This window comes from Caretta caretta, chromosome 2, assembly GCF_965140235.1.
Source record: "Caretta caretta isolate rCarCar2 chromosome 2, rCarCar1.hap1, whole genome shotgun sequence".
NCBI lineage: Eukaryota > Metazoa > Chordata > Testudines > Cheloniidae > Caretta > Caretta caretta.
In genome coordinates, this window is record NC_134207.1 from 232,244,320 (window position 1) to 232,257,179 (window position 12,860).

General features: G+C 41.5%; 1 protein-coding gene across 2 annotated transcripts in view; it reads left to right on the forward strand.

Annotated features, from left to right (window-relative positions):
• The window catches only part of PLXDC2 (plexin domain containing 2), a 411,410-nt gene that overhangs the window by 300,520 nt on the left and 98,030 nt on the right, over positions 1–12,860 (forward strand). For both annotated transcript variants that reach the window (XM_048837970.2, XM_048837969.2), the window contains exons 5-6: positions 853–975; positions 3,791–3,909. In XM_048837970.2, coding sequence (XP_048693927.2) covers positions 853–975; positions 3,791–3,909 — 242 coding nt within the window. The remainder of the gene's footprint in view (positions 1–852; positions 976–3,790; positions 3,910–12,860) is intronic.

The window sequence follows — 12,860 nt, forward strand, 5'->3', positions numbered from 1 at the left end:
TCGAGACTAACAAAGGTATTTGGGCATAAGCTTTTGTGGGCTAAAACCCACTTCATCAGATGCATGGAATGAAAAAAACAGAAAGCAGAATATATATTATAGTACATGAAAAGATGGGCATTGTCTTACCAAGTGCGGGGCCAGTGCTAATGAGCCAGTTCAGTTAAGGTGGAAGTGGCCTATTCTCAACAGTTGACTGTTGTAAGGTGCGCAGTGTAGCCGCTCTTTATCCCTAGGAGAGAGCTCTCCCGGCGACAAAATAAAACCACCCCCAACAAGGGGCAGTAGTTTTGTTGACGGGAGAATGTCTCCTGATGACGAAGCACTGTGCACACCGGTGCTTTTCATCACCCCCGAGCAACAAAAGTTTTTAATGACAAAAGTGCAGTGTAGACAAAGCATTACTGTGTGTCTTACAAAAAGAAGGTGTGGTCTCATCCCTGAAGAGCTGACAGCTGAAAAGACAAAACAGGCAGACTAATGAAGGGGGGAGGGGATCAACACATGAGGAAAGTAGCAAAGATGGTAATTGGCTGCATTTTGATAATGCTTGCTTTACACAGCCCTTCTGAGTTTCGCCCCAGAACAGAAAATATCCTTCACTGTACAATGAGTTTCGATCTGTTTTTCTGCCACTATGAAAATCTACTCCTTGAAATGATTCCTCCTTTGTTCAGAGCTCCTTCTGTTTGCTGTCATGAAACTTTTTGTGCCTTTTATTCTGTTATTTAATTTACTGTTAGAAGTTGGCGATGGGATTAATTTATCTTTAAAACTCTGGCAATATCTAGTTAAATCGGACATTTATTAAATCTTTTAGAAATTACTGATTTTTTTTCTTCTTTATTGTAGGTTTCATATATACTGGAGAAGTTGTGCATCGAATGCTAACAGCTACGCAATACATTGCACCCTTGATGGCAAATTTTGACCCCAGTGTGTCAAGAAATTCAACAGTGAGATACTTTGATAATGGTATGTGATAGTCCTACAAAAATGAATTTGTCTATCCCTTGGCTATTTATATTTTCCTAAATAGCTTAAAAAAAAAAAGATGAAGACTACTCAAAATATTGTATGTGGCTGATAGGTCATCTAAAGAACGTGGTTAAATATTCGTAAAATGGATTCTAAAACATGGTTAGACATTCATGAATGGATTGTATTAAATGGTTTTAAAAAATCCCACAAATGCTAGAACATGTACCACCACTTCTAGACTTGAAATATACTTTATCATTTTAAAGAGGAAAATCTATCTCCTGCCAAGGTACATAGCCCTCTTGATTCATTTGTGTAGTAAGTCCTGTCCACCCAGTAGCTATAAAGAAAATAGCCTTATGAGATGTAATATTAAGCATACACAGAGGCAGGGCATGTATGAGGTTAATAAACCCATCACTGATTAAATGTGCAGTGTGCCCCAGTATAGGAGTATAGCAGTCCTTCATAGGAAAATCTGAAAAGCTAAAAAGCAAAGTGAAATGTTATACTGAGGGCTACTCTTTGGGATACATTTCTAAAGCATTAACTATGAGGACTGTAGTCATGTTGTCTGTTAAAAATCAGCATTTTGAAAGCTTGATCCTCTGCGATGAAATGACATCTAGTGCCTTAACTCTGAGTGGTGGCATTCATGCAATAAATTATTTGACATGAATTGTTCTGCCAGCTGTGGTCCTAACATACCAGTGTGTTTGGTCAGCTATTTTATTTCTTCTTAATTCAACTGATGGACAGTGGAGTCATCTTTTTAGTGATGTTTGCTGAGAAAGAAAAAGGCTATGTGGAGAATTTCCATTATCATGAATTGTTAATCCAGGTATACAACCAGTTAGGTGCTATTGTTGAACCTGGACTGTTGATGTAGCACTACGTATTTGTATCTATATATGTGTGTGTGTATGTTATATGTCATATACATGAATGACAAATGCAAATTCCTGCAGATATAATGGAGCTGTCGAGTACAGGTGTGCCATAAACACTGAGGGAACCTGGCTAACTGAAAGGGATCTGAATGTCCTTGAGGAGGAACTTCTTATGATCCATACTAACATAATTCTTTGGTGCCTGGGTGGGGCAGATGCCCTTACATTGCCCTTAAAGTGAAGGGGTTGGGCAATTGCCTCAGAGTATGTGTCCACCCTTGGAAGTACCTAATATTTCCATAGTCATGAACTTCTACTGTGCTGTATGTGCTTTAGGACCAAGGATTTGGCTGGTTACAGTAGATGAAAAGAAATAGAACAAGTTACATCATCAGCTACTTAATTCTGGTTTTGCCTTTGTCATTCTGCCTCTGCTGTTTCTCCTTGAAGTACATTAGTTACTTTGGAAATAATTCTGTATCAATATGGGTCGAGCTTAGTGACCTACCCATGTTGTTACCTCTCATGGAACCCAGCCCAGCAGACAGTTCCCCGGGGAAAAAGGAGCCAGTGCCACAGAGGCTGCTGACTCCCACTTTTGCACAGGAGGGCTGAGATCCACATGGATATGGGGAGCAGAGTCCGGCCCATTGATGGATTTTTGTTTGTAACATTATGCAGGTGAAAATGAATCCTGAAATGGGAAAAGTCCTTTTAAAATTGAAATTTAAAATAATCTACTTATCATTTAAAAATGAGCTTGCACGCTTATTGCTGTCTATGAAGAATACATTGCATACAGCATTGATTTATGCAGTAAGACCATGAACTATACACTTGCAAATGATGTGATAGATTTGCATGTTCATAGTTTCCTAAAACATATTGGCAAAAAACAGGCATATAAACTATTGTGCGGAAGATCTGTGGCTGAGGAGTTTACAGGATTCATCAAAGATGTGTTGAGCTCGAGGCACGTTGACCCACCTTGAAGCATCCTTGTGACACTACAGCAAGAAATGAAATAGAGGTTTTCTGAACCAAAGCACATAACTCCCATTAGTGTTAAAAGGAGATGTGCACTGGGGGAAGGATATAGTCCTAAATATGAAAAAGACATTGTCAGTTAACACTGTTTTGGTGATAAATTCCTTTCAGCCTAGCTGCCTGAACCTCTCACCATCTGTAAAACATGTTTGCAGAGCATGTGAGTCACTTGAGGGTACATTTTTAGTGTGGTGCATGGGGGTCCAGCCAGACAGCTCCCATGGATATTAATAGGCCTTTTGCAACTAAATCTCTGCACACCTAACTCAACATTTACCCCCATCTATGGCTTTTTAGTGGCTTTAATTTAGACTGCATAGTTAATATTTATTGCCAACCCCTAGTATTTTTCAGCTTTCAGAAACACAGTGAAACCTTACATTGTAGAGAAAATATAATGTTGTTTATATTGCTGCATTGTAATGGAGGAAACTGAATACCTTAAATAATCACTTTTACAATACCAGCAATTCCATTAACTTTTCAGCCTTGATAGCCATTGAGTGATAGGATAAATGAAGGACACTGGTCTTGTGGTTAAAGCAGCAAACTTGGAGTAGGAATACTGGGTTCTGTTCTTGATTATTGACACTGACTCACTCTATGACTTTAGGCAAGTTCCTCAATCTGTCTTGACTCAAATGTATCTATATAATTGATATAATTAATTATAACACTGTAATAAACATGTTACAAGAGAGTTTGGTGCTCAAGTAATGTTTATGAGATCTTTGGTGATTTGAGGTCTTTGGCTGAAATATGATATATAGGGACAAAGTATTTTTTTTATTTAATATAACTTCGGTAAATGCTTACGCTAATGTTAATGAATATTTTTCTCATGTTTTTCTTCCCCTCTCTGGGGCTCACAGGCACAGCACTTGTTGTCCAATGGGATCATGTACATCTGCAGGATAATTACAACCTAGGCAGTTTCACTTTTCAGGCTACCTTACTCAATGATGGGCGTATCATTTTTGGATATAAAGAAGTAAGTTGAGTCTGAAAACTATCATTTGAATAATTGTATCACTTTACAATCCCACAATTTCTGTCTGTCAGGACCTACTCTGTATAATTTTTATTTTGGTTACCTGAAAGTTCAAATGTGTCAAAATCACTTTTATATTTTGTTACACATAAGATACCTGTTCTGCTGAAACTTGAATTCCTTTGTAAAGCTGAAGGTCATATGATTACCTTGAATATCATAGTTGGTGAATTTCATTTGACTCTAAGATGATCCTTCTCTGGATGTTTTCAGTGCTGATTGTTTAGTAAAGTCCTAGTAGGGGTTGGGAGGTGAAATCTAATTTGATTCCCGGATCCAACTTGTAATTTCTTAGATAAATATTTTCTAAAAAGTGGCTTGCAAATGCACTTTGAATTTGAGAGAGGCACATTTTGTAAATTAAACTAGTGACCATATAATGGTAACTATTGTAGTCATTACTCCCCATTCTCCTGTGTCCTGAATGTTGTGTCACCATTTACACCTGTGCAGAGTGGGTGTCAGAGACTGTCATTTTGATTTGGTAACATTTTACAGTAATTTCACACTCATTTTGTATAGATGTAAATAATAATGAAAGGAGGCAGGCACTCTGATACCACCACATTTGCTCCAAAGATAAAATTCAGAATCAGAACACACATCTAAACACACTTAAAAGCTTCCTTCTCTAAAGAAGGAAACTCCACCAGAGAAGTAGATCGCATCATGGAAAAGGCTACCAAATACTCCAGGAGAACCTGCTTCAATAGAGAAGAAAAACTCAGACCCCTAGCTGCCACCTTCCACACCACACTGCAACCCATATAGAATCATAGAATATTAGGGTTGGAAGAGATCTCAGGAGATCATCTAGTCCCATCCCCTGCTCAAAGCAGGACCAACCCCAACTAAATCATCCCAGGCAGGGCTTTGTCAAGCTGGACTTTAAAAACCTCTAAGCATGGAGATTCTACCACCTCCCTAGGTAATCACCACCCTTCACCACCCTCCTAGTGAAATAGTGTTTCCTAATATCGAACCTAGACCTTCTCCACTGCAACTTGAGACCATTGCTTCTTGTTCTGTCATCTGCCACCACTGAGAACAGCCTAGCTCCATCCTCTTTTGAACCCCCCCTTCAGGTAGTTGAAGGCTGCCATCAAATCCCCCCTCACTCTTCTCTTCTGCAGACTAAATAACCCCAGTTCCCTCAGACCTCTCTTCGTAAGTCATGTGGGGATCCTCAAACAGTTACAATCCATATTTGATGGGCACCACATCCTGAAAAAAATAATTGTTGAACTTCGTCTTCTGGCCATCAGACAACCCCCCCCCCCCAATCTTTCCCAGCTCATCATCAGAAGCAAGCTCCACACAGACTAGGACCCATGAACTCAAAGCAGCACTAGACCCTGCCAGTACCCACTGCTATGACGATCAATCCCCCCTTCTCTCTCTCCATCTTTCAAGATTCATGGGTCCTACATGAATACAACGTGTGGTATACTCATCCAGTGCACTAAATCCTCCAACAGCAACTATGTGGGTGAAACCAGACAATTACTGTGTCTTGAATGAACTCACACAGAAAAAATGATAAAAGAGAAAAACACCATATCACCTGTGGGCAGACACTGCATAAGTGATCTTTCAATACTTGTCCTCAAAGGAAATCCGCTTAACATCTTCTAAAGGTGAGCGTGGGAGCTTAAATGTATAACTCCACTAGACACCACGGACTGAACAGGGACACTGGTTTTATGTCTCATTACAGCAATTTGTCACACACCACACTGTCTGCTACTCTTAATTGCCTACTTCAAAACACTTTGTACATAACAATCTAACTCCCAGTTGCCCACTTCATTTCACGTGACTACTTCCAACATGCATTACCTCTACTGCTGGACAATCTGTCCCATCTTGTATTTAGCTCAGACACTCTGCTTCCTTTCCCAGACCTGAGGAAGAGCTCTGTCTATCTTGAAAGCTTATACCTTCCACCAGCAGAAAGTTGGTCCAATAAAAGATATTACTTCACCTACCTTGTCTCTCTCATAACCTGGAAGCAACATGGCTACAAGAACATTGCAAAGTACAAAAGTTAGACATGTGGCAAAAAAGTTGGCCAATAATACTGGGAGACAGAGTTAACTGTTATCTATAAAGCATCAAGCTTAAAAATAACTGACTACATGCTTCAGGGTATTGGGAGTGGAGTGGAAACTAAGGCATCTTACCTGAAGCTTTCACCTCTTGCTCCTATTTATTCAAACCATCTGAGATTTCCTTTTTCATATCCTTCTTTCTGTCATCCTAGCCCACTACAGGCCTTCTGACACCATAAATACTGTGATGTATTGAAGCAAGGTCTCAGGTTCAGCTTAACTGGGTTCTAGAGAGCTATGCTATTAAAATCTTGCATATTCTGTGGACTCCCTGGTCAGATGTACTCCAGAGGTTTTGAGATCCATGCTTACCTTCAAAGCCCAAGGAAACTCTGAAGTCATGTGTTGAAAACAGCAGCTAGCCCAGCAGAGATTGTTAGCACTACTGAGACTCCACAATGTGTTCCAGGAAAATCAGTAGGTAATTTGGATTTGGGAAGAGGGACCTATGTACCTGAAAATTTTCAAAACTAAGTAAGTTCTCTAATTGGGTTTAGTCTAGTTCTTTTTTTCTCTGAACTTATTTATCCATCCCTATAAAAGTATTTTTATCATCATCTTTTCTAGTGTAAGGGTTCCGGTGGCACCTTAAAGACTAACGAATTTATTTGGAAAAAGCTTTCGTGGGTAAAAAACCACTTCTTCAGATGCATGGAGTGAAAATTTCACTCCATTTTCACTCCATCCAGCTGAAGCAGTGGTTTTTTACCCACGAAAGCTTATGCCCAAATAAATCTGTTAGTCTTTAAGGTGCCACCGAACTCCTTGTTGTTTTTGTGCTTACAGACTAACACGGCTACCCCCTGATACTTTTCTAGTGTATCTTTCTGATATTCCTTTCGCATTATAATATCAGAATTGATTTACAAGAATGTAAATATGCTTTGTATAAGCCAAAGACTTACTGTGTATTATAAATTCCTTTGAGGAAATAGACTAGAAAGATTTTCAAGTAAGCTAAATGTTTATTTTTTAACATTTTAGTTTGTTTACTGTGTACACATTTTCTCTTTGAATGCTGCTTTGCTAATACGTAATGTTATTCAGCATGCAGAACCTCATTGAAAGTGTATTATATTGGCTAACTAATGCAGTTTACATTAATGAATATTTTACTGGTAGTCTCTAATGCTTAGGACACACTGAAGTGATAATTCAGTTTTGCCAGTAGAGGATATTAATAAACAATCTGCTGGGGAATGTGCTTATGTATGTTTTAATAGGGACTGCCCTCTCATTCTGTAGTAAATCTCAGAGAAGGTCAGTTTTCAAGAGCTTTACAGTTTATTTAAAAAAAACAGCTTTTTAATCCAGTCTTCTGTTGGAAGTACTTAAAGCTAATGTTCCTTAGGCCAGGTCTACACTACAGAGTAGGGTAGACATAAGGCAGCTTACATCGACCTAACTCTGTAAGTGTCTATATTATAGCATTTCTCCCGCCGATTTAAGTCCCCCACTACACTGACCTAATAATTTCACTTCCACAAGAGGTGTAGCGCTTTGGTTGATGTAGTTAGGGCGACGCAGTGTCTGTATACTGCGTTACTTACATTGCCTGTCAGGCTGGATTCTCAGCTCAGCACAGAGCTCCCAGCTGGGAGCCCGGCCACCAGGTGCTGAGAGCCTGGGCTCTCGGTTCCCTGCAGATCTCCCAGCTGGAGCCCATGGGCAGCCGGGCTCCCAACTGGAAGTTCTGCGAGTGCTGAGAGCCCAGGCTCTCAGTACCGGGCAGCCAGGCTCCCAGCTGGTAGCTCCACACCGAGCTGAGAACCTGGGCTCTCAGCCCCACCCTCCTACCCCTCTTAAGCCGATGCAAGTGCTTCTGGTGAGGACGTGCACCACCGACAGAAGGAGGGTAGTGTGCACATGAAAAACCGCAGTACAGTAGAAACTCAGAGATGAGACTACCAGAGTTATGGACTGATTGGTCAACTGCACACCATGTGAAACTGAAAGTAACCAATAAGGCAGCAGTAGAGACCCCTGCGCCCCTCCAAAAGAGCAAATACTGTTATGTGCCTGTATTGCATCTTAAAGGTAGGCAGATCTGGGCTGCCTGTCCCCTCCGCCACGCATGGGGCAGCCACTTACAGCTAGGAGGTAAAGATGCTGGGGCTGCCAGCCCAAGAGAACCAGAGCCAGCAGAGCAGGAGCAGCGCTGGGGTCAGCATCACTTTCACCGCCCCTGGGGGAGGGGGATGCACTCACCCTCCCACCCCTGGCCAAGAGGGGGACATGCTGTTTTCACCCTCCCTCCCGCGGCTGGGAGGGGAACAAGCTTGCAAACTCGGTCCAACACAGGGAAAGAAACAGCCTGCAAGGAAGCTGCTGGTGCTGTGGAGGGAGCTCAGCTGCTGCTGGAGCCTGGCCTGAAGTGTCAGCTGCTGGATCTAGAGCCCGAACTGTGCTTTGTTCAGAGTTACGAACCTCCATTCCCGAGGTGTCCATAATTCTGAGGTTCTACTGTAATCAATGTGGTAGCTGTAGGTCAACCTAACGTAGGTTGACTTAATTGTGTAGTGCAGACACGGTCTTAGTGTAATATTTACTGTTTCTATCTTTAGGTGTAATTAATGCATGGCCAGTGCAAATTAACCAGAGGTGTCAATGACTCTCTGAATGTTTGAGGACATTTTTCTTCATTTCATTGACATGAAGGCTGTCTCTGTTGGTTTAGATAGTAATGGTCCTTCAGTTATGTAACTATCCAGAAACCATTGTAAAAGCTGAAACACTTGCTGAAATTGCAGAATATCTGAAGCCAGCAAATAGTTCTAAGAGAGACATGCTGTCAAGTTCCTCTCTCTTCTGAGAGGGGACAGTGGTTAATACAGATGTATAATGTCGGCATTTAGATTAAGTGAATGCTCTTGCTGTTTATGCTGGAAAATATTTTGTTTTAGGTAACAAAAGTTTAAAAACTCACTGTTGCTTCATGAAAAATCAGAAAAATATTCACTTCGAAGACAGTTCTGCTTACATAATGGGTGGGGGGGTTGGAGGTTTTTTGCATTTCTCTTCCTCTTCTTATTACTCTGGATATTTACATGGAAACGAGATTTTAGTTTTTAAGATTTTACCTGTTTCTCTGTCTCACTTCTCATTTAAAAATATCATCCCTTGTTTGTGGTTTGACATCACAGTTGGCTGATGTGAAAATGATTAAGAGATCACATAAAGAGTATTGGGATTTTAGGTGAATACAGTTTAGACAAGACCATAAGGAGCTAAGATCTGGTTTTCATGTAAATATTTCTAGTGATATAAAATCAAAGAAGAAATATTTACTGTAAGATAAATACAGTAACTCCTCACTTAAAGTCCTTCCGGTTAATGTTGTTTCGTTCTTACGTTGCTGATCAATTAGGAACATGCTTGTTTAAAGTTGCGCAATGCCCTCTTTTAATCTTGTTTGGCAGCCACCTGCTTTGTCCACTGCTTGCAGAAAGAGCAGCCCGTTGCAGCCAGGTGGGGGGGGCTTGGAACCAGGGTGGACTGGCAGCCCTCCTATCAGCTCCCCGCTCCCCTAAGTTCCCTGTGCGACAGCCACCCAGCAGACTATCAATGTCCGGGCAGTTCAGCTGTCCCTCCGCCTACTGCCATGTGCTGCTCCTGCCCTCTGCCTTAGAGCTGCTCCTCCTGCTTGCTGTGCGGGGGATGGGTGAGGGGGAAATTGGTGCTAATGTCAGGGTATCCCGCTTCCCTCCACCCCTCCTTCACCCCATCCACAGAGTGGGAGAGGGGGAGACAACGAACAGGACAGGGCTCAGGACCGAAGCAGCAACAGCTGCTGTCTCAACTTGCTTATCTACTTTAAAAGGCAGTGTACTTAGAGTGGGGTGAGCGTACTGAAAGGGGCAATGCACGTCTCTCTCTCACACACAAGGTGTGTGTCTCGGTCTCTCTCTGCCACTCTGTCTCCCCTCCTTCCATTCATGCTGCCTTATAGAGTTTGAGGATACATTTACAACAGTGTTTTAACCCTTGAGGGCTCAGCCAAGTGCGAGTTCATCATTTAGCAGTAAGGCATTCCCTGCTTTTTCCCACCCTCTGACACCATCACCTCAACCAAGCTTCACAATCATCATTGTACAGTATTAAATTGTTTACAACTTATACCGTGTGCGTGTGTGTGTGTGTATATATATAGTCTTTTGTCCGGCGAAAAAAATTTCCTGGAACCTAACCCCCCCATTTAAATTAATTCTTATGGGGAAACTGGATTCGCTTAACATCATTTCGATTAAAGTAGCATTTTTCGGAACATAACTACAACGTTAAGCGATGAGTTACTGTAGATCAGAATGGCTTGAAATAGAATATATTCCAAAGTTTAAAGTGAAAATTCAGCTTCTCTTTAAAACAATATTAGGGGTGGGAGTGATGCATATACGCCTCAAATATAATAAAATACACAATTATTAATAATTCCTTCTTCAGCTGTTTTATGCAGTTCAGTGGACAGATTAATGCGCTAATGTCTATACAGAGGTTTGAAGATGAAAAGTACTATATAAAATATTAGGTATTACTAATTATTATTCTAGACCATACTCTGGGTCTTATATTTGACATGGAATTAGACTGGGGGAATATGATTATTATATCCTTCTCAGCACCTTCTTCAGAATAAGCTCAGAGCATTGTGTAACTTTCTGGGGGGGCAAAGAATCTATTTCACTGGTCTGGCCTCCGAGAAAGATGAACCCAAACAGGGACTTCAGAACTGTCGAATGGAAAATACTGCTCACTTTAATACTGTCAATGGCTTTTTGCAACTAATACTGTGCTCTCTAGAATCTAGATCTCTCCTTTTCCAGTATTGTCTGCATAGGTCATTATGGCATGCAGACATCCTAGGGAGGACATTGGTATTGGAAAGCTTATTCCCAAACTGGTCAGTTGTAGAAGAGAGAGTTTTGTGTTGGCCATGGTGGAAGCTAAAATAGGCTTTTAGGGTTTGTTTTTTTTTAAATTTGCCCTTCAAGTGCTCCTGCCACCTTTCAGCAACCATTCTCACAGCTCAAAGCCACTAGCTGACACAGTTTTCAGCTAGTATTATATACACAGTACCTTCCCTACCCTCCCAAGGGGGGAAGCAGGGAAATTGAAGGTGTTTATACCATCTGTATATGACTACAGTTCTCAATGTTCTCAGTCATCATTTATTGGAAATCTAATGGGTTTGTCTGCTAGATTTTACTAACAAGGCATAATAGTGAGAGAGCCTATTATTAGCTGGTATTTTGCTCAGAAGATGTTTAATCTATATAAGATGTTATTGATATAAATAAATTACAAAAAGACTGAAATAGCCTGCCCTGTAAGATAGGTCTGACTCTCCCTCACAGAAAAAATATATTGTGTGCATATGTATATTTAATGAAGAGGATGTTTTTCTTTAGCTAATTATATGATATGAATTACCAGTCTACTTCAACTGGACCATTGTTTTGTAACATTAATCATTTGACATAAGCTATATTCTACTTTGAAGAGTTGGCCTAACTGACTTACTGTATTTAACTTGTTTCAGAGTAACAGCCGTGTTAGTCTGTATTCGCAAAAAGAAAAGGAGTACTTGTGGCACCTTAGAGACTAACCAATTTATTTGAGCATTTCCTTGAAGAATGCTCTTCCTAATCCTAAAACCTCATTCAAAGCCTTCTGTTTAAAAGCAATCAGTCACAGGACAGGGTTTCTCCTCAGCTTCAAAACATACACTGCCTTGCCCAGCCTCCTTCAAACCTGGTTATTTTTCAAACATAAGCAAACCAAACATAGGCAGTTCCTCAGTTCACACTTCTCAGCCAGCTCCCTGCTCCTTCTGGAACACCTGCCCAGAGCTGGTGCTAGGCATAATCAAACTAAGCAATTGCTTAGGACACCAATCAGCTCAAGGGGGCCTCCTATTCACTTTTTATTGTAAAAACTTGCCTGTTTTAGTCTTGGGGGTAGGATATTCCTGATTAGGGACCCCAATGGGCTAGTACTAGCTCTGACCACCCCCTTACTCCAGGACCCCACTACTTGAGCTAGCTCCATTCCTCTGTGGCTGCTCTCCAGTCAGAGCTTGTCCCAATCACTCCTTCCCCATTCCTGGCCTCACAAAACATTCCTTATAATACTCCAGGGCTCCAACTCCTGAAACTGGACCCCAGATTTTCCCTCTCCAACTCAAACATTCATTTCACGTAGCCCAAGCATTCCAGAAACCATTTCCCAGGACAGATACATTCATTGACAGCACAGAGGGTTCCCTACGTCCCACAGGAACAAACCCTTAATCCCAGTCCTTCTCAGTCCTGTGCAGTGGGGCCAAGGACACATACTCTGTCTCACCAGGCACAATCAATATAAATCGCATCTTCTTCTCTGACCCTTATTAGTGTTTTTTCTTGTAGCTGCTCCAGCTCTCCTTTCAGCTGGCTCATCTCATAGGCCATGTCTATACTACAAAGTTAAGTCGACTTTATGTAAGTCGACATTGAGCCTCTGATTTAAGCAAGTCAGTCTTGCATGTCCACACTATGCTCGCTGTGTCGACAGAGTGCATCCTCACTAGCAGGGCTTGCATCGACACATGGAACACTGAACTGTGGGTAGCTATCCCACAGTGGTGCCTTCCCCAGCATCATGCTCCTCTGCCAACTGGTCCTGTGAAGGGATGGGCTCCAGGCTTAAAAATATATCTTGGCTGTCGGGGAGAATGGATCCTCTGCTTGCCTGCCCCACATTCTCCTCTTCCTCCTCCTCGTTGTTGCTCAAGTTCTCCCAGGG